Source organism: Sminthopsis crassicaudata, chromosome 2 (assembly GCF_048593235.1).
Source record: "Sminthopsis crassicaudata isolate SCR6 chromosome 2, ASM4859323v1, whole genome shotgun sequence".
NCBI lineage: Eukaryota > Metazoa > Chordata > Mammalia > Dasyuromorphia > Dasyuridae > Sminthopsis > Sminthopsis crassicaudata.
This window is the reverse complement of record NC_133618.1, coordinates 3,482,963-3,502,674: the sequence shown is the minus strand read 5'-3', so window position 1 is coordinate 3,502,674 and position 19,712 is coordinate 3,482,963. Positions and strand designations below refer to the sequence as shown.

Sequence of the window (19,712 nt, the reverse complement as noted above, 5' to 3'; positions counted from 1 at the left end):
GTAGGGCCTCTCGTCGGTGTGCGTCCGCTCGTGGATCAGCAGGTTATAGGACTTGGTGAAGTGGCGCCCGCAGAACTTGCAGACGAACTCTTTCTTGGTCTTGGAGGGCAGGCGGCCGCGGGTGGGCTTCTTCTCCGGGGACAGCTTGGTCACGTCGAGCAGGGCGCTGAGGCCGGGCGGAGGCGAGCCGGGGCCCTCGGCCTGGCCCAGCTTGCCCGGGTCCTCCTGGGTGGCGGCCAGGGCCAGGTTGGCGAAGTCGAAGCGAGGCTTGGCCTTGAGCGGCGGCCCGCCGACCCCCCCGTCCTGAGGCTTAGGCTGGATGACGTGCGGGAACCAGGGGAAGGCGGGCAACGGCAAGCGGGCGTCCACGAGGCTGGACACGGCGCCGGGCACCTTGGAGAAAGAGGAGCGCGGCAGGTGCACGGCGGGGTAGCCCAGGGTCCACTGGTGCAGGTGCACGGCGTGCAGGGCGCTGAAGCCGTAGAGGCTGGGCAGGTGCTCCGACGGCACGGCGGGCAGCCCGTTCACGGCCTGCAGGAACGAGTAGTTGGTGAGCTGAAGCGACGGGTGGATGGGCACGGGCGCCGGCAGGGTCTTGCTGCCCATGGCGGTCGACACACGATTTACCTGCGGGGAAGGGGGGGCAGAGAAAAAGGGCGGTGAATAGGAGGCGCTCCTTCGGTTACCTCCCGGGCTGTCCCCTCGCCGCCGCTGCCACCCCGGACAGTTAGGACGAACCCATGGGAAACGCCCCTCAGCCGCCGCCTGGAAATGAGCGGCCAGGGCCCGAAGGCCCCAGCCGACGGCTCTCGTCGTCCTCGGGAGGTACTTTAGAGACCACCGGAGCCTAAGTATTTTATTTTACACAAGAAGAAACTGAGGAAAGGAGGGAGGGAGGGAGAGACAGAGCGACAGAGGCGCTGTTGCCCCCTACATCTGACCTCCACAGTTTCGGCCCCCTTGCCTGATGGTCGGGACCCCTGGGCCGCAGGCGCCGAGGGGATTCTGAGTGAGCGCTCCCCCTCCCCCCGGCAAACCTTACCGACTCAAGCCCGAGGGCGCCTCTCCCCCTGGTCAGAGCGCCCCCAGCCCGCGCCCCGCGTCACGACAATTACCCCGATTTGGGTCCGCCCGCTTCCTCCGTTCCCGGGCCAGGAACTTTGGGACGGATCTGGGGAGGGGGTTTACAGCTAGAGCACGCGTACGTACGGCGTCCCAAGAGAAATAAACTTTCACACTCCGAGAAGAGCAAACAAGAAACACTTTGGCCCTGGAAGGTAAACACAGACGCACAAGGTCTCACATACAGGCAAACACACGCACCGGGAGAGGGGCAAACACACACACCTTCACGCCCAGACAAAGCCGGCAATAAACACTTCGCCCCCGAGAAACACAAACACCGAGCCTCGGCGGGGCGGGCCCGCGCATAAACACAAACACGCTCCGACACAAAGAGCCGCCTCCACGGGATAAACAAACACCCCGAGGCCGGGAGAAAGCCCGGGAACGCAGCGGGGGCGGCGGCAGCGCGGGCGGGGGGAACGTTAGCGCCCCGGGAAAGCGAAATCAAGGACGGGAGGGCCGGGGGAGCAAAGGGAGCTGAAGAGATAAGCCCAGGCCGGGAAAGTCACCCGAGGTGCGGGCGCTAAGAGATGGACACACATCTAGACAGTGTCACATTAGACTTTAACAAAGCAGAATCCTAACCCTGGAAGACTGGGGGGGGAGGGGGGATAACATACCCTGCCCCACCCCCACGCCCCAAGGCTCAAGGACCCTCCTGCGCCTCGAGCCACCCAGAAACCCCGAGGCCAAAGGACCCCACCAGGGTGGGAAAAGCGACTCCCTCATTTTAGTGTCGGAGTAAGCAGAGGCCCCGAGGGCGAAAACACTTGCCCACATCCCCCGGCTAGTAGCTAACAAAAGTGGGACCGGACTCCAGCCCCTCGGACCCCGAAGGGCAAGTCTGGCTGTTTCGGTGGTCTCGGGCCTCCAGTTCTTGCTTTTCCCAGCAGAGAACGCGGAGCCAGCCCGCTGCGTCCTTCCCTCCCTCACGCTCCATCCTCCATTCCGGGGCACGCCAAGCAGGCCCTCCCTCCCCCCTCTCGCACCTTGGCCCGGCTCGCTGTCCCGCAGCTGGGAGGGCGGAGGAGGGGGCGCTCCCCCGCCCCCCCGGCCCTGGGTCAGCCAGACTCCGAATCCTTCCGTGCCCTGCCTCCCCCAGATCCCCGCTCCGGTGCAGCCAACGGGGCCTTTCGGACGGGGGCGGAGGCTGGGGGGGAGGCCGGGGCTGGCCGAAGGCAGAGACAGTGGCAGGACACCCTTCTTTGCCGAGCTCTGGGCCCCGAACGGGGGGAGCCTCCCCAGACTCTCTCACCGCGGCAGCCCAGGACAGCGGCCAGCCCTCGGAGCTCCAGCGGGCCGAGCTTGGTACGGGGGACGTCCCCGCAGTTTGGGGAAGACGCAGCAGAACGGAGAACGCGGGCCCCCCACAGGACGTTCTCTCGCCCAGCCTTACCTTAGCCTGAATCTCAGGGCCGGAACGCGACCAGAAAGCGCCGAGAGCCTGAGCGGCCGGCCCGGACCTTTCCAGCGTCCCCGCCCCCAGCACTGCCTCCTCGGCTTCCCAGCCCGGCGGTCCCCACGCTCCTTCCCCAGCTGGGGGGGGGGGCATCCTGGGCCGAGGAGGGCGAGCCCACTTACTTCCGCCCGGGTTTCCCCCTCGGGAACTGCAGCTCGGAGAAGGCAGGGTGGGGATCACCAGAAGGGGCGCGCTCCCTTTAACGAGGTGGGGGGAGACTGCAACTTTGTAACTCTAAGGGCACTTCAGGCAGGTGCCCGTGGGGATTAAAATGGAAATCGCTCCAGAAAAAGCCCACTCGGTAGAACCCGGGCCCCCCAGCCCTCCTCCGTCGCATCCAGCTTCCACCAGGAGCGCCGCCTTCCACATCCACACGCTTGGCCAGGCTGCGGAGACCCCCAGAATCCTCTGGGAGGAGGGGGCTCCTTCCCCTGTGGCAGATGCCTAGGCCCCAAAGAAAGGAGGAAGGGACGCGGAGGGGGCCTTGTGCCTGAGGCTACCTGAAAAGAGGGGAGCCCATCCCGCCCCCCCTTGCTCATTATTAACGGAAGGCCGGTGGCTGTTCTGCTCGGGTGCCCCCCCGTCAGGGCTGCCGGTTCAGCTTTGAGATTTGGGGAGAAAGGGAACAGAGTGATACAAACTTTGGGGAACAGAGCCCCCGAGAAGGACGGATGTTAAGGAAGGTTCATTTGCCTGTTTTCAAAAGCTCTTCCTACCCTTGCCTTTGGCTTCCGCCCTTGTGGGAACCTTGTTACCCCAATGTGGCAGATGGGAAACCAGTCTCCCAAAGGCGGAAGCCATTTCGGAGCACGGACCTCTGCGGTCATTTCATCTGGCCCCCTCAATCAGTAAGCATTTATTAAGCTCCTACTGTTTGACCAGGCACCGTGCTTAGGAGGAAACTGAAACCCACGGAGGAGGGCCTGGGTCACCGCAGCACGTAGGAAACTGATGTTAAGAGTGCGTCTCCAAGGCGGGTCTCCAGCCTGCAACCCCCTTGCTCTTTCCCCGTGAGCCGATCCCGGGGCCCGGGGGATGTCGGGTTCTCAGGGGCCCTCTGAGGTCAGCTAGGGATTAATAGCTCCCTCTGCGACCGCGAGGGGGGAGTCGGAGCCGCTGAACACCGACAAAAAAGGAAGAGGGTCTTTTGTAGACACCCAGGGAGAGAAGACGGGATGGAGGGGAACCCGGAGCCTCCGGGAAGCGCACGTTTTCCAGGCAAACAGTGATTCGGGTGCGTGGCAAGGAGCGTTCAGCCGGGAAACCTGCGGGGCGAAGGGCAGCGCGCCCCCTCCCCTCCGCAGCGCGCCAGCCCGGGTAACTCCGGGAGCCCCCCACACGGAAACGACGCTGTACCAAACACAAAGTCTTAACAATCCACTCGGCGTCAGGCAAAGAGGGAGCCTGGAGTCCCGGAGTCTAGACCTGGCCCTGACGTTCCGGGCGCGACGGTGGGCAGCTCTCTTCTGAGCCTCAGTTTCCCCTTCTGAACGAGGAGGAGACCCTCTCCTGCTGCACAGCCTACGTTCCTAGGAAAACAATCACTTTAGAATCGGGCAGCGGCCGGCCGGGGTACTTGGGCCGAGGAAGCCCGGGGAGGCGAAGCTCGAAATCTCAAAGAGCAAAAGAGATTCGGCTCTCGCCACAGTGCTCGCTTCCCCCAGAAAGCGGCCTGGAACGGGGAGGGGGCGGGGAACGGGGGGAGGACATCAAAGCCCCCGCTCCCAAGATCCGTCCTCTTTGATTTGGGGCTTACCTCTACATTAACTACAAGCACGGATAAACAGATCCTTATCTCTGTCTCCAGCCTAGCCCAGCCTCTCCGCACTGCCCACTCCTCTTCCGTCCCAGCCGTTTGTCAACGGTGCCTGAACGAGGGAGCCTGGAAAGCCGCGGCATCCGGCCACGGGGGATGCAGCGAAGCCCCCGCCCGCTCCCGGCCTCCGGCGCAGCCCGGGCCCGCGCTCTGCCCTCGAGCCCGCGCGCGTCTCGCAGCCTCCGACCCCGAGGCCGGGCCCTCTGGGCCTTCCAGCCGCGCTCTGGGATTCCTAATGGGGGATCCCCATTCAGAATTCACAGCTTCAGGAGCTGTGGAGATGTCCCGAGGGAAGCGACAGCACGTCCAAGTAGATCCCGCACACGCTGGGGGGCAAGAGCCCCAGGTTACAATTCCAGTTGACATTCTCTCTTGTCTGTCTCTCTGAATTTCTGTGTCTCTACCTCTCTGTCGCTGTCTCTCTACTTCTCTTTCTCTCTAACTCTCTCTCTACCTGTCTCTCTTTAACTCACTCTCTCTGTTTCTGTCTCTCTACCTCTCTCTGATCCTGTCTTTCTACCTCTGTTTCTGTCTATTTCTGTTTCTCTCTCTACCTCTCCGTTTTTGTCTCTCTACCTTCTCTGTCCCTGTCTCTCTACCTCTCTCTGTTTCTGTCTCTACCTCTCTCTCTTTCTCTCTCTCTCTGACCCTGTCTCTCTACCTGTTTCTGTCTCTCTACTTCTCTGTTTCTGTTTCTACCTCTCTTTGTCCCTGTCTCTCTATTTCTCTTTGTCCCTGTCTTTGTACCTCTGTTTCTGTTTCTACCTCTCTGTTTCTGTCTCTCTATCTCTCTGTTTCTGTCTCTGTATCTCTCCGGCTTTGGGCCTGGGACCAGGGGCGGAGGCCGCTTCCTCCGAGTTCTGCCGACCGGCCCTGGTGGGCGCGGGCCTTCAGCATTTGATTTTGTTGACTTTGAGATCCTTCACTTGCGTGTGCAGCGTCTTGTGGACGGCTAGAGTCCTGGACTGGCAAAATCCCTTCCCGCATTCCTGGCACTTGAAGGGCTTCTCTTTGGAGTGTATATACCTGCGCCGTAAAAAAGACGCTATTTGTAACCCAAGGCTTAAAACCCGAAGGCTTTCCAGGGCGCCTGCACACGCCTCTGTCTCCCCGCCCTTAGACAAATCCCCAGCGGGGATCGGAATCCGCGTGGGGGGGGGGGGGCGGTGGGGACGAGCTGCAGAGACCGAACGAGTTCCGAGACTGGGGAGTCCGGAGGCCAGGGGAGATTCCCAGAACTTAAGAGTTTTAGAGAATCTGGGCTTGCGGCCTGAGAGACCTATACCGCGCCCCGGGATAGGGAGCCGTGGTTCCTAACAAAAGGGACCAGATAAATAACGGGCTCGGGAGGGGGCAGCATCTGGCTAACCATTATAAGAAAGCCGAAGGGCATTGGCCGGAGGGGCTGGGACTGCGGGGCCAGACGTCCCGAGCCCTGCCCGAGAGCTCCGGCCCTGGAGCCGCCCCTCCGGGCGGCCATTCCAGCCGGGTGACTAGAGGCGGCGGCAAGGAGGAGTTTGACTTCTTTTGGGGAGTGAAAGCGTAACCCCTGCAGGGCAGAGCAAACCTCCCCCACCCCTTCCCCTTAAAGTTCCTCTATGTTCTGGGTGGTTCGACCTCTGAGGAAGCTGGGCCCGGGGGAGATGGCTTGTCCCCAAAGATTAATCTTAATCACGTGGCAGAGAAGGGAATCCAAGCCAGGCTTCGCGAGGCTTAAGCTCATTGCCCCCAAGCCTTGCCCCCCCCCCCAGCTCGCCGTAGCGCTCCCGGGGTCCCTAGTGGGCGCGAGGTGGTAGCTGGGGAAAGCTGGGGTGTGGCTTGAGCCTTGATCCGGGGCACCGGCTCATCCCTGCCCTCCCCCCCACCCCGGCCGGTCCCCCACCCCGGCCGGCCCCTCACCCCGGCGGGTGCCCCTCACCTGTGGTCGCGGAGGTGGTCCTGTCTCCGGAACGCCTTGTGGCAGATGTCGCACGTGTAGGGCCTCTCGTCGGTGTGCGTCCGCTCGTGGATCAGCAGGTTATAGGATTTGGTGAAGTGGCGCCCGCAGAACTTGCAGACGAACTCTTTCTTGGTCTTGGAGGGCAGGCGGCCGCGGGTGGGCTTCTTCTCCGGGGACAGCTTGGTCACGTCGAGCAGGGCGCTGAGCCCGGGCGGAGGCGAGCCGGGGCCCTCGGCCTGGCCCAGCTTGCCCGGGTCCTCCTGGGTGGCGGCCAGGGCCAGGTTGGCGAAGTCGAAGCGAGGCTTGGCCTTGAGCGGCGGCCCGCCGACCCCCCCGTCCTGAGGCTTGGGCTGGATGACGTGCGGGAACCAGGGGAAGGCGGGCAACGGCAAGCGGGCGTCCACGAGGCTGGACACGGCGCCGGGCACCTTGGAGAAAGAGGAGCGCGGCAGGTGCACGGCGGGGTAGCCCAGGGTCCACTGGTGCAGGTGCACGGCGTGCAGGGCGCTGAAGCCGTAGAGGCTGGGCAGGTGCTCCGACGGCACGGCGGGCAGCCCGTTCACGGCCTGCAGGAACGAGTAGTTGGTGAGCTGAAGCGACGGGTGGATGGGCACGGGCGCCGGCAGGGTCTTGCTGCCCATGGCGGTCGACACACGATTTACCTGCGGGGAAGGGGGGGCAGAGAAAAAGGGCGGTGAATAGGAGGCGCTCCTTCGGTTACCTCCCGGGCTGTTCCCTCGCCGCCGCTGCCACCCCGGACAGTTAGGACGAACCCATGGGAAACGCCCCTCAGCCGCCGCCTGGAAATGAGCGGCCAGGGCCCGAAGCCCCCAGCCGACGGCTCTCGTCGTCCTCGGGAGCTACTTTAGAGACCACGGGAGCCTAAGTATTTTATTTTACACAAGAAGAAACTGAGGAAAGGAGGGAGGGAGGGAGAGGCAGAGCGACAGAGGCGCTATTGCCCCCTACATCTGACCTCCACATTTTCGGCCCCCTTGCCTGATGGTAGGGACCCCTGGGCCGCAGGCGCCGAGGGGATTCTGAGTGAGCGCCCCCCTCCCCCCGGCAAACCTTACCGACTCAAGCCCGAGGGCGCCTCTCCCCCTGGTCAGAGCGCCCCCAGCCCGCGCCCCGCGTCACGACAATTACCCCGATTGGGGTCCGCCCGCTTCCTCCGTTCCCGGGCCAGGAACTTTGGGACGGATCTGGGGAGGGGGTTTACAGCTAGAGCACGCGTACGTACGGCGTCCCAAGAGAAATAAACTTTCACACTCCGAGAAGAGCAAACAAGAAACACTTTGGCCCTGGAAGGTAAACACAGACGCACAAGGTCTCACGTACAGGCAAACACACGCACCGGGAGAGGGGCAAACACACACACCTTCACGCCCAGACAAAGCCGGCAATAAACACTTCGCCCCCGAGAAACACAAACACCGAGCCTCGGCGGGGCGGGCCCGCGCATAAACACAAACACGCTCCGACACAAAGAGCCGCCTCCACGGGATAAACAAACACCCCGAGGCCGGGAGAAAGCCCGGGAACGCAGCGGGGGCGGCGGCAGCGCGGGCGGGGGTAACGTTAGCGCCCCGGGAAAGCGAAATCAAGGACGGGAGGGCCGGGGGAGCAAAGGGAGCTGAAGAGATAAGCCCAGGCCGGGAAAGTCACCCGAGGTGCGGGCGCTAAGAGATGGACACACATCTAGACAGTGTCACATTAGACTTTAACAAAGCAGAATCCTAACCCTGGAAGGCTGGGGGGGAGGGGGAATAACATACCCTGCCCCACCCCCACGCCCCAAGGCTCAAGGACCCTCCTGCGGCTCGAGCCACCCAGAAACCCCGAGGCCAAAGGACCCCACCAGGGTGGGAAAAGCGACTCCCTCATTTTAGTGTCGAAGTAAGCAGAGGCCCCGAGGGCGAAAACACTTGCCCACATCCCCCGGCTAGTAGCTAACCAAAGTGGGACCGGACTCCAGCCCCTCGGACCCCGAAGGGCAAGTCTGGCTGTTTCGGTGGTCTCGGGCCTCCAGTTCTTGCTTTTCCCAGCAGAGAACGCGGAGCCAGCCCGCTGCGTCCTTCCCTCCCTCACGCTCCATCCTCCATCCGGGGCACGCCAAGCAGGCCCTCCCTCCCCCCTCTCGCACCTTGGCCCGGCTCGCTGTCCCACAGCTGGGAGGGCGGAGGAGGGGGCGCTCCCCCGCCCCCCCGGCCCTGGGTCAGCCAGACTCCGAATCCTTCCGTGCCCTGCCTCCCCCAGATCCCCGCTCCGGTGCAGCCAACGGGGCCTTTCGGACGGGGGCGGAGGCTGGGGGGGAGGCTGGGGCTGGCCGAAGGCAGAGACAGTGGCAGGACACCCTTCTTTGCCGAGCTCTGGGCCCCGAACGGGGGGAGCCTCCCCAGACTCTGCCACCCCGGCAGCCCAGGACAGCGGCCAGCCCTCGGAGCTCCAGCGGGCCGAGCTTGGTACGGGGGACGTCCCCGCAGTTTGGGGAAGACCCAGAAGAACGGAGAACGCGGGCCCCCCACAGGACGTTCTCTCGCCCAGCCTTACCTTAGCCTGAATCTCAGGGCCGGAACGCGACCAGAAAGCGCCGAGAGCCTGAGCGGCCGACCCGGACCTTTCCAGCGTCCCCGCCCCCAGCACTGCCTCCTCGGCTTCCCAGCCCGGCGGTCCCCACGCTCCTTCCCCAGCTGGGGGGCCGAGGAGGGCGAGCCCACTTACTTCCGCCCGGGTTTCCCCCTCGGGAACTGCAGCTCGGAGAAGGCAGGGTGGGGATCACCAAAAGGGGCGCGCTCCCTTTAACGAGGTGGGGGGAGACTGCAACTTTGTAACTCTAAGGACACTTCAGGCAGGTGCCCGTGGGGATTAAAATGGAAATCGCTCCAGAAAAAGCCCACTCGGTAGAACCCGGGCCCCCCAGCCCTCCTCCGTCGCATCCAGCCTCCTCCAGGAGCGCCGCCTTCCACATCCACACGCTTGGCCAGGCTGCGGAGACCCCCAGAATCCTCTGGGAGGAGGGGGCTCCTTCCCCTGTGGCAGATGCCTAGGCCCCAAAGAAAGGAGGAAGGGACGCGGAGGGGGCATTCTGCCTGAGGCTACCTGAAAAGAGGGGAGCCCATCCCGCCCCCCCTTGCTCATTATTAACGGAAGGCCGGTGGCTGTTCTGCTCGGGTGCCCCCCCGTAGGGGCTGCCGGTTCAGCTTTGAGATTTGGGGAGAAAGGGAACAGACTGATGATACAAACTTTGGGGAACAGAGCCCCCGAGAAGGACGGATGTTAAGGAAGGTTCATTTGCCTGTTTTCAAAAGCTCTTCCTACCCTTGCCTTTGGCTTCCGCCCTTGTGGGAACCTTGTTACCCCAATGTGGCAGATGGGAAACCAGTCTCCCAAAGGCGGAAGCCATTTCGGAGCACGGACCTCTGGGTCATTTCATCTGGCCCCCTCAATCGGTAAGCATTTATTAAGCTCCTACTGTTTGACCAGGCACCGTGCTTAGGAGGAAACTGAAACCCACGGAGGAGGGCTTGGGTCACCGCAGCATGTAGGAAACTGATGTTAAGAGTGCGTCTCCAAGGCGGGTCTCCAGCCTGCAACCCCCTTGCTCTTTCCCCGTGAGCCGATCCCGGGGCCCCGGGGGAAGTCGGGTTCTCAGGGGCCCTCTGAGGTCAGCTAGGGATTAATAGCTCCCTCTGCGACCCCGAGGGGGGAGTCGGAGCCGCTGAACACCGACAAAAAAGGAAGAGGGTCTTTTGTAGACACCCAGGGAGAGAAGACGGGATGGAGGGGGACCTGGAGCCTCCGGGAAGCGCACGTTTTCCAGGCAAACAGTGATTCGGGTGCGTGGCAAGGAGCGTTCAGCCGGGAAACCTGCGGGGCGAAGGGCAGCGCGCCCCCTCCCCTCGGCAGCGCGCCGGCCCGGGTAACTCCGGGAGCCCCCCACACGGAAACGACGCTGTACCAAACACAAAGTCTTAACAATCCACTCGGCGTCAGGCAAAGAGGGAGCCTGGAGTCCCGGAGTCTAGACCTGGCCCTGACGTTCCGGGCGCGACGGTGGGCAGCTCTCTTCTGAGCCTCAGTTTCCCCTTCTGAACGAGGAGGAGACCCTCTCCTGCTGCACAGCCTACGTTCCTAGGAAAACAATCACTTTAGAATCGGGCAGCGGCCGGCCGGGGTACTTGGGCCGAGGAAGCCCGGGGAGGCGAAGCTCGAAATCTCAAAGAGCAAAAGAGATTCGGCTCTCGCCACAGTGCTCGCTTCCCCCAGAAAGCGGCCTGGAACGGGGAGGGGGCGGGGAACGGGGGGAGGAAGGTCCCTCCGAGGACATCAAAGCCCCCGCTCCCAAGATCCGTCCTCTTTGATTTGGGGCTTACCTCTACATTAACTACAAGCACGGATAAACAGATCCTTATCTCTGTCTCCAGCCTAGCCCAGCCTCTCCGCACTGCCCACTCCTCTTCCGTCCCAGCCGTTTGTCAACGGTGCCTGAACGAGGGAGCCTGGAAAGCCGCGGCATCCGGCCACGGGGGATGCAGCGAAGCCCCCGCCCGCTCCCGGCCTCCGGCGCAGCCCGGGCCCGCGCTCTGCCCTCGAGCCCGCGCGCGCCTCGCAGCCTCCGACCCCGAGGCCGGGCCCTCTGGGCCTTCCAGCCGCGCTCTGGGATTCCTAATGGGGGATCCCCATTCAGAATTCACAGCTTCAGGAGCTGTGGAGATGTCCCGAGGGAAGCGACAGCACGTCCAAGGAGATCCCGCACACGTTGGGGGGCAAGAGCCCCAGGTTACAATTCCAGTTGACATTCTCTCTTGTCTGTCTCTCTGAATTTCTGTGTCTCTACCTCTCTCTGTCGCTGTCTCTCTACTTCTCTTTCTCTCTAACTCTCTCTACCTGTCTCTCTTTAACTCACTCTCTCTGTTTCTGTCTCTCTACCTCTCTCTGATCCTGTCTTTGTACCTCTGTTTCTATTTCTGTTTCTGTCTCTCTACCTCTCTCTGATCCTGTCTTTGTACCTCTGTTTCTATTTCTGTTTCTGTCTCTCTACCTCTCCGTTTTTGTCTCTCTACCTTCTCTGTCCCTGTCTCTCTACCTCTCTCTGTTTCTGTCTCTACCTCTCTCTCTTTCTCTCTCTCTCTCTCTCTCTGACCCTGTCTCTCTACCTGTTTCTGTCTCTCTACTTCTCTGTTTCTGTTTCTACCTCTCTTTGTCCCTGTCTCTCTATTTCTCTTTGTCCCTGTCTTTGTACCTCTGTTTCTGTTTCTACCTCTCTGTTTCTGTCTCTCTATCTCTCTGTTTTTGTCTCTCTACCTTCTCTGTCCCTGTCTCTCTACCTCTCTCTGTCCCTGTCTCTCTACCTCTCTCTGTTTCTGTCTCTCTACCTCTCTCTGTTTTTGTCTCTCTACTTCTCTCTGTCCCTATCTTTCTACCTTCCTGTTTCTCTCTACCTCTCTGTTTCTGTCTCTACCTCTCTCTGTCCCTCTCTTTCTACCTTTCTGTTTCTACCTCTCTGTTTTTGTCTCTCTACCCTCTCTGTCCCTGTCTCTCTACCTCTCTCTGTTTCTGTCTCTCTACCTCTCTCTGTTTTTGTCTCTCTACTTCTCTCTGTCCCTCTCTTTCTACCTTCCTGTTTCTCTCTACGTCTCTGTTTTTGTCTCTCTACTTCTCTCTGTGCCTGTCTCTCTACCTCTCTGTTTCTCTCTACCTCTCTCTGTTTTTGTCTCTCTACCCTCTCTGTCCCTGTCTCTCTACCTCTCTCTGTTTCTGTCTCTCTACCTCTCTCTGTTTTTGTCTCTCTACTTCTCTCTGTCCCTCTCTTTCTACCTTCCTGTTTCTCTCTACGTCTCTGTTTTTGTCTCTCTACTTCTCTCTGTCCCTGTCTTTGTACCTCTCTGTTTCTCTCTACCTCTCTGTTTTTGTCTCTCTACTTCTCTCTGTGCCTGTCTCTCTACCTCTCTGTTTCTCTCTACCTCTCTCTGTTTTTGTCTCTCTACCCTCTCTGTCCCTGTCTCTCTCTGTTTCCGTTTCTGTTTCTTCCCCCCCCCCCCTCCCCAATCAGTCTTTCCTCTTCTGTCCTAGCCTAACAGCCCCAGGCTCCCGAAAACCTTTCGCGTTCGGCCTTGGTAACCCTCCGCCCCCCGGGCCTCGCCTAGAGCCGATCGCTGAAGCTTTGGAAATGGAGTGAAGGGGAGAGCCCTGGGACCCCGGACGAGTTCGGAAAGCGCTCTGTGAACGCTAAAGTGCCTGCAAACGCTAGCTTGGGAGATTCCCTTTGGAGCTTCCCGAACCTTTCCCGGTGGCCTTCAGGGAGTCCAGGCTGCAGGCCTCGGCGCAGGGCCGGGGGGAGGCGAGATTGCCAAACCGAGCAAGTCGGGTGGGGGGTGGAGGTTTGAAACGAAGGGGAGTGAAGGCAGGAAGGACCCGGGTTCGAGTGCTGGCTCTGGGTTAACAGATCCGGGAGAAATCGTTTTCCCTCCCTCTCTGCCTCCCCTTCCTTAGCTATACAAAAGAGGGACTACTTCGCACCCCCATTTTACGCACTGCAAGAAGCTCCCTCCATCCCAGGCCAGGGTGGAGGCAAGCGCGCTGGGAAGTTTAGTTCTCCAAGAACCAGAGAAACGGTTGTTTACTTTCTGCTTAGCAGGTCCCCTGCGCCACCTCCCCTGCTTCCCGAGACCTGCTGAGAAAAGCTGCCCCTGGGCCGGAGCTCTCGGGGAAACCGCGTGATTTTCAGCGAGAGGAAAAAGAAAGGGAGAGCCCAGTGCTCCAAGCTTCGGACTAACCCCCTCTTCCCAAACAAGGGAAAGAGAGAAAGAAAAAGGGAGAGAGGGAGAGAGGGAGAGAGGGAGAGAGGGAGAGACAGAGAGACAGAGAGACAGAGAGAGACAGAGAGAGAGAGAGACAGAGAGAGAGAGAGAGAGAGAGAGAGAGAGAGAGAGAGAGAGAGAGAGAGAGAGAGAGAGAGAGAGAGAGAGAGAGAGAGAGAGAGAGAGAGACAGAGACAGAGAGAGAGAGAGAGAGAGAGGACCAGCGCCCCCCGCCCAGTCTCAATAATAGCCAGACCTGCCCTGGCTCGGGGTAACTTAGACTCGGCCTTCGCCCCCTCCGCGGCCCTTCGGGGTTCCCCCTCGAGGGTGCTTTTTATTCCTGGCTCCGCGAGGATGAGCCCGTTTTGATTTTAATTATTCTCCTACGCGGGGAATGGAGAAAACTGGCCCCGTTTTACCATCACGCAGACAACGGAATTGGGGCCAAGAGCAACTTCCCTGCCCTGGGGCTTTCTGGAGACACCCCTGGGTGTCCGCGGACGCCCGTGGGTGACCGCACGCCGGCGCCGAAGCCCGTGGGCGCCCGAGGCGGGCCCTGCGGAACAAACGGGCCCCGGGAGCCCCGGCAGCTTCTGTATTAGGGTTTTAATGGATTTTGCAGAATCTATTAGAGGCTTTCGGGTCTAATTGGCCGTGGAAGTCTTAATTGCCCGCGTAAACGAAAGCCGGGCTGGGCCCCGGGCCCCGGTAGCGAGCTCCCGGCAGGGCCGCCAGTTCCCTCCTGCAGCGAACTGGCGCGGGGAGGCTAAGGCGGGCGGGGCGGCAAAGCCGGCCGCAGCCGCCGGCTTCCGAAGTCGAGAACGGAAGAAAAAATCGCAGCCCTGGGGGCCGCCGGCTAGCTTCGGACCCAGCCGGCGTCTTGGGCTGCGGGCGGCCTCCCGGAGAGCGTTCCCGCGTGGATCCAAGAGGCCGGGACTCTGCGCCTCCCCGACCTGCTCCCTCCCGCCTTCCTTCTGTTAGTTCCCTCGGGGATGCTGAGGCCGAGGCAGCAGCAGATCTCCCAGGAGGACCGCCGGAGCTCCCTCGCTGCCCGGCCACAGCGCGGGGCTCCGCGGTCCCCGGCGCCGCTGGCCGTGGCTCTCGGAGCTCGCCCTCGCTCCTTCCCCGGAGGCCGGGAGCCTGGCTCCTCTGGAAGCTATTCTTCCTTCGCACTAAACGTGGGCCGTTCTGACTTCACCCGGCCTAACGAAAATCGGGGACGAAGTGGGGCGGCTCTCTTCTTCGGGGCTCTAACTCCCCTAGTGCCCAGGCCCGGGGCGGTGAGCGCGGAGAGGCTCGGGGCTCCGCCGGGCCCCGCTCTCTGACGCCGGGAGAGGCGCCCGGGCCGCCGGCTGCGTTCGGACACCTTCCGGGGACTCCGAGGGCCGAGCTGGAAGCAAGGGGAGAGAGCGAAACCGAGTGCCGGGGGGCGAACCCCACAGAGGTGGGGGGAGGAAGGGGGTATTCGGTCTTGGCGCCCGGGGGGAACTAAAGGAAGCGGCGCCACAGACCCTGGGTTCGGAGTTCGAGAGCCGGCGCTTGGATCTAGGCGTGATCCTTGAAGTAAAACTTTGATTCAGTCAGTTCTTTCCCCCCTAGTCTTGGGGCCTCAGTTTCCATCGCTGTCGCATTAGGGGATCACTACAAGGTCTCTGAGGGCCCTTCCAATTCTAGGTGCTTCGGCCTGAGAACCCAAATCGTCTTCCTCTGCCGCCGGCTGCTCGGGAATGCACCTGTCCCGGTGGAGCCGAAGCCCGGAGCCTCATCCCCGCCCGCCTTCGGTGCTTGAGCTCCTGGCCCACGGCTCTCTAGGAGGGCCACTTTCGGGACCCCTATGGCGCCGAGACCTTGAGGCTGCCTGATTTTTAAAGAGGAAATCCCCTTTCCAAAGTTGGGGCTAATCTGAAAAGTCTGTCTCCTTTTTGCAAGGACCAAGTCTTGCTCGAGTGGCGGAGGCACCGCGGGGTGGCGGGGCAGCAACTTGGGAAAGGGCGCAACGCCCCGGGACCCCAGAAAGCAGCTCGAGTTCCCTGGCTCTAGTCCTGGATGCTCTCTGGCACAGACCCACCCTGCCGGGAGCGGTGATCCCGCGTTCTTCTCTCCTGGGACCCCTTCAATTTAGCCAAACATAAACGATCGGGGGTTGGGAAGGGAGGAGACGCTGAATTTAGCAGCCGGGCGGGATGAGGAGTTGTGAGTGTATGTGTGAGTGTGTGAGTGTGTGTGTGTGTGTGTGTGTGTGTGTGTGTGTGCGTGCGCGCGCGCGCGCGCTAGTCTTGGAGGGTATCAAAGAAACCTCGGGGGTACAGAACTGGCATACCCAGAAGAGTCCCCTCTCCCCAAAAACTCCTTTCGCCCAGATCACGGCAAGGCTGTGGCCGCCGAGAGGCGAGCCCGTCCCGGCACACGGCAGGCCGCAGAGAATCGCAGGGGCACTTACCCTCTAGGAACCCCGATCCCCCGACGTTCGTCTCTCTGCCAGTCCCGCCTGGGCAGGCGGCGGCCCTGGGCACAGGGGGCACAGACGGTTGGCTCGGCCGAGAGGGGCCGCCTGGGGCCGCGCGGGTCCCGTCCGCGTTCTTGCAGCGGGCTCGGGCTCCCAGGGATCCTGAGACGGCTCGGGGCTCGGGCTTGCTCGGGGATCCCTCCCGCCCCAGAGCCCGCGAGCCTTTCGGTGACTAAGCGTGATCGCGCCCAGAGCACCTGGGAAAGCGGCCCGGAGAGTGGAGTTCAGACTGCACTGCTGCTTTCACTGAGAGCCGCCTCCTTATTTTAATCCACACTCCCCCCCGCCCCCTGCCCTCCCGCCTCCTAGCTCTCCCCTCCCCTCCCCTCCCCTCTTCTCGGCTTCCTTGCCGGGTCCCAAAACCCTGCCCCGCGCCTGCGCACTGGGAAGAAAAGTTTCTTTGCCCAAGTACTCCGCGGGATAGGAAAGGAAGGAACGCGAAGCGGGGCGGCCTTCCGCGCCGCGGCCAGACCCGGCTCCCGTCCTCCCTCTCCTCCTTTTCCGCAGCCCGGACCCTTGGGCCGAGTAGCTCGAGACACTAGACTGGACTGGGAGTCTGTCCGGGAGCGCCCAGAGCCCAGGGGCAGCCAGGGGGCCTCGGGGGCACGCTCCCAGAGGGCCTCGGGGGCGGGCAGCCAGGGGGCCTGGGGGCACGCTCCCAGGGGGCCTCGGGGTCACGCTCCCAGGGGGCGTCGGGGGGCACGCAGCCAGGGGGCCTCAGGGGCACGCTCCTAGGGGGCCTGCTGCCTCCTCTTAGAGAAACAGGGGCCCCGAGTGCGTCCCGCCCCGCATCCCGGGGTGCTGCTCGGCCTGTGCTGGTCTCCCTTGGGCCGCGGCAGGCTCCGCAGGGAAAGCCCCGAGCGTCCCTCCTGCCCCGTTCCGGGCTTGCTCCGCCGAGCGCGGGCTACTCTTGGCCTTCCCGGAGCCGCGGAGTACCGGATCGGGCCATTCCCAGCAGAGCAAGGGGGACGGGGGGGGGGGGGGGGCGGGCTGGTCCCAGGCGGCAGCCGTAGCCCTCCCCGGGGGAAAGGGCGCCTCTACCCCCTCGGTGCCCCCGGAGTTTCCGAGAGCTGGAGAGTGCGGTCCGGGCTGGGCTGACAAGGACAGGGCGGCCCCTGCTGGGAGCGCGGGCGCGTGGGGTGCAGGCTGAGCAGGCGCTCGGCGGCCTCGGGAGGGCCCCAGTGCGCCGGCCCGGCTGAGGCTAGTCTCCTGGGACCGTCCTCTCAGCGGGTCCGCCCGGGAGACCGGCCCTGGGATCCGCGCGCGCTGGGCAGCCCCTGCCCGGGCCCCAGAAAGGCCGAGGACGGGAAGGGAGGGCTGGGAAGCCCGGGGGGGCCCCACGAAGCTGCGCCTGCTTTGGGGGCGGGGGGCTTGTGGGTACGGTGGGGGGCTCCGAAGAGGATGCTCCTCGAAGCTCCCGGAGCCCGTTCCAAACTCTGCCGCCCGGGCAAGAATGTGCGTGCGTGTGCGTGTGCCACACGTGTGCATGTCTAAGTGCGTGTGCGCGTGGGCGCTCATCCCCTCCTCCCCGGGGTGCTCCCCCGTCCTCCTGTCTGCCCGCGGGCCCCCTGCGTCTCTCCGCTCTTTCTGATTCTCGTTCCGTCTCTCTTCCTGCTGTCTCTCTCTCAGCTCCTCTTTCTCTGGGTCCGTCTCTACGGTCTCTGTGCCTCTCCCCTTGGATTCCCCTCCCATCTCCCCCGTCCCCTTTGCTCTGCCTTCTCCCCAGCCCCCTGCTTCCCCTCAACTAAGCGCCCCCACCTCCACACCGGCCGAACAATGGAGCCTCCCTCCTCGGCCCCCGCCCCCACCCCCGCGGGGCCCGGGAAGCGGCGGCCGGAGGAAGGGCTTCGCCCGGGGCTGTCTGAACCCGCTCCGCCGCCGCCTCTGCCTTGTCTTTCTGCCTGCCTGCAGAGGGCACCTGCCGGGGGAGGAGAGGCAGGGCCGGGGCGGCGGCTGAGGCCGCGGACGGTGCGTCCCCTCTTCCCTCACCCGCCCGCGAGCTGCCACCGGACGATGGCCCTGGCCAGGCCGCTGCGTGGCTGCGGAAGCCAGCGTTCGGGGGCTCGGGAGCGCTCCCGAAAGGCCGCGGGCTCTCCCCTCGCCAGCCACACCCCAGGCCCGGCCCGGCCTCCTCCGCCGGCGACGGCGCCACGGGGGCTCACCTCTAAGCGGAGCTGGAGGAGTGAACATAGAGGATGAAAAACTGAACCGAGGGTTCGGGGGCGCGGCTTCCCCTGCGCCCCAGGCTGCGGGCCGGGGCAACGATCTGAGAGCTGTGCAGCCCGCTCCCCGGACCCGCTGCCCGCCGCCTCTCGGACCCAGCTCCGGAAGCTTGGAGGCCGCGAGAGGAAACTTCCTGAAGGCCTGGCCCGGTTCGGCTACGGGCAGCTGGGATCCGTGGGTCCAAGTGGGAAAACCGAGGCAGATCCTCCGAGAATAAGGCGGATGCCAGAGCTGGTCCAAGGGCAGAAATCCGAAACGGCTTCCGAACTCGTCCTTCTGCCGGCTCCGGCACTCGGCGTCGCAGATCTCCTCCCCCATCCCGAGCAAGGCGCCCTGTCTCCCCAGATCGCCCCTTTGGGGTCCGGGCGGGGCTCACCCTTCCCATCCGCTCTCCCTCCTGCCCGCCCAGCCTCGGGGGTCCCATTCATTCCAAATGCTCAGGGCCATGATCCCTCAGGCAAAGGAAGGGGGTAGCTCCCGCTAGATCACAGCAGGAGGGGAAGCCCCTTCGGAACCCCCTGCTTCTGAGAGTTCTTTTTTACCCTTCTCCCTTTAAAAAATAAATTTCTTTTGTAAATTACAGCCAGAGCGATAGGTGTCCCCTACAATCCCCCCTCCTCTCACAAAAAGGCCGAAAGGGATTTGGGGAACTCAAAGCCCGGATATCCCTAAGGGCGCGACCGGAGGCTGGATCAGGTGTCTGGGCTCCCCTGGAGGCTGTTTAACAACGTGGCCTCCAGGCTCAGGAGTTGGGAGGTCTGGGGGCCGGGGTGGGCGCCCTTGAAGCTCTGCTCTCCGCAAAAGCCAGAGGCCCTGCAGCAGCCGGGCCCAAGAGCTAGTCGCAGGGATGTGGGCTTGGGCCGGGATCGGGCCCCGATCCGTGCTCTCCGCCTGCTTCCCGGCTCCGTCCTCAGGGAGGAGCCTCCTCTGCCCCGCGCCTCAGACCGCCCGGTGCTCTGAGCCCCAGAGGCTGCTGAGACATTGCTTGAGGGGCCCCCACGGTGCCCGTTCCTCCAGGGAAAGAGCTGAGAATCCTCCAGCCCGATCCTGCGAGTTCCGTTAAAAAAACAAAAGAAACTGGAAGGCCGCTCTTTTGTTCTCTCGAATGTTCTCCTCCAGAATGTGGCTGGCGGAAGAAAACCCTTCTCATCCTGAAATCAAGAGGGTCGCAGTAAAGGTGTGTGTGATTTGGAAAGACTTGGAGGCCTCAGTTTTGCTCTCTGTAAAATGGGAGGGATGGTCTAGTTTGTGTTGGAGTCTTGAGTCTGAACGACTGCAGCTTGCCAGCTGTGTGGCCTCAGGTCACCCCACCCCACACATTCCCCAGCTAAACAAAATGGACCCATCAAGGCACGAAGAGAGCCTTAGGAACTACAGAGCTCCAGGAAAGCGCTGCCCAATAGTTTGTGGGGATTATTAGTATTATCTGGGACTAGATTCCTTTAGGAAATCTGCTGGAAGTGGAGGCGGGAAGAAAAGTCTCTGCAGTCCTAATTTTCGTTTGCAGCTTGGGGCTCCTGAGCTGCAGCCAGACTTGCTTGCGGCCTTGAGCCTTCCTATTGTTCTAGAGGTGCTAGAAACTGGATCTCCCCATCCCCCCCCATGCTCAGCACCCATCACCCTCCTCTGTCACAGATACTCCAGAGCCTCTCTCTTCAGTGGCCCATGGGAGCAATGGGGCAGAGAGCAGCTCTCCTGCCCTTCCAGAAGTACCCCATTCCCCCCCCCAGCCAAGAGAAGGGAAGGAGGGAACCCACTCTATTCCAACCTTCCAGGTCTTAGGTGTCTCCCTCCAGAACAAACGCACAGTGCTTTCCCAGGAGCCTTTCTCAGGCCCCCTC

General features: G+C 62.7%; 2 protein-coding genes across 3 annotated transcripts in view; both read right to left on the bottom strand.

The window, feature by feature from the left end:
* LOC141553921 (protein odd-skipped-related 1-like) overlaps positions 1-4,456 on the bottom strand; it is a 6,778-nt gene extending 2,322 nt beyond the window's left edge. Inside the window, exons 1-2 of the mRNA XM_074285389.1 lie at positions 4,341-4,456; positions 1-627 (exon numbers count right to left, since the gene is read on the bottom strand). The exon at positions 1-627 is cut by the window's left edge and continues 56 nt beyond it. Of these exons, the coding sequence (XP_074141490.1) occupies positions 1-606 (606 nt within the window). The 5' untranslated portion in view covers positions 607-627; positions 4,341-4,456. The remainder of the gene's footprint in view (positions 628-4,340) is intronic.
* A 766-nt stretch (positions 4,457-5,222) lies between these two features.
* Positions 5,223-15,897, bottom strand: LOC141553920 (protein odd-skipped-related 1-like). 2 transcript variants are annotated; one of them, XM_074285387.1, is made up of 3 exons: positions 15,583-15,897; positions 6,319-7,001; positions 5,223-5,426 (listed from the first exon to the last, which is right to left on the bottom strand). In XM_074285387.1, the coding sequence occupies exons 2-3, from the start codon at positions 6,978-6,980 to the stop codon at positions 5,291-5,293; spliced, it is 798 nt and encodes a 265-aa protein (XP_074141488.1). In that variant the 5' UTR covers positions 6,981-7,001; positions 15,583-15,897; the 3' UTR covers positions 5,223-5,290. The 2 variants fall into 2 exon arrangements, with proteins under 2 accessions (XP_074141488.1, XP_074141489.1); XM_074285388.1 differs by lacking the exon at positions 15,583-15,897 and adding an exon at positions 10,716-10,829.
* Between the last annotated feature and the right edge of the window lie 3,815 nt (positions 15,898-19,712).

What these genes read in the sequence shown, in the direction of transcription:
- LOC141553920 (XM_074285387.1), bottom strand. Translation starts at nt 6,980, where the DNA reads ATGGGCAGCAAGACCCTGCCGGCGCCCGTGCCCATCCACCCGTCGCTT. An exon ending in GACCACCTCCGCGACCACAG is followed by an intron (nt 5,427 to 6,318) that starts GTGAGGGGCACC and finishes TTTACGGCGCAG; the next exon opens with GTATATACACTCCAAAGAGA.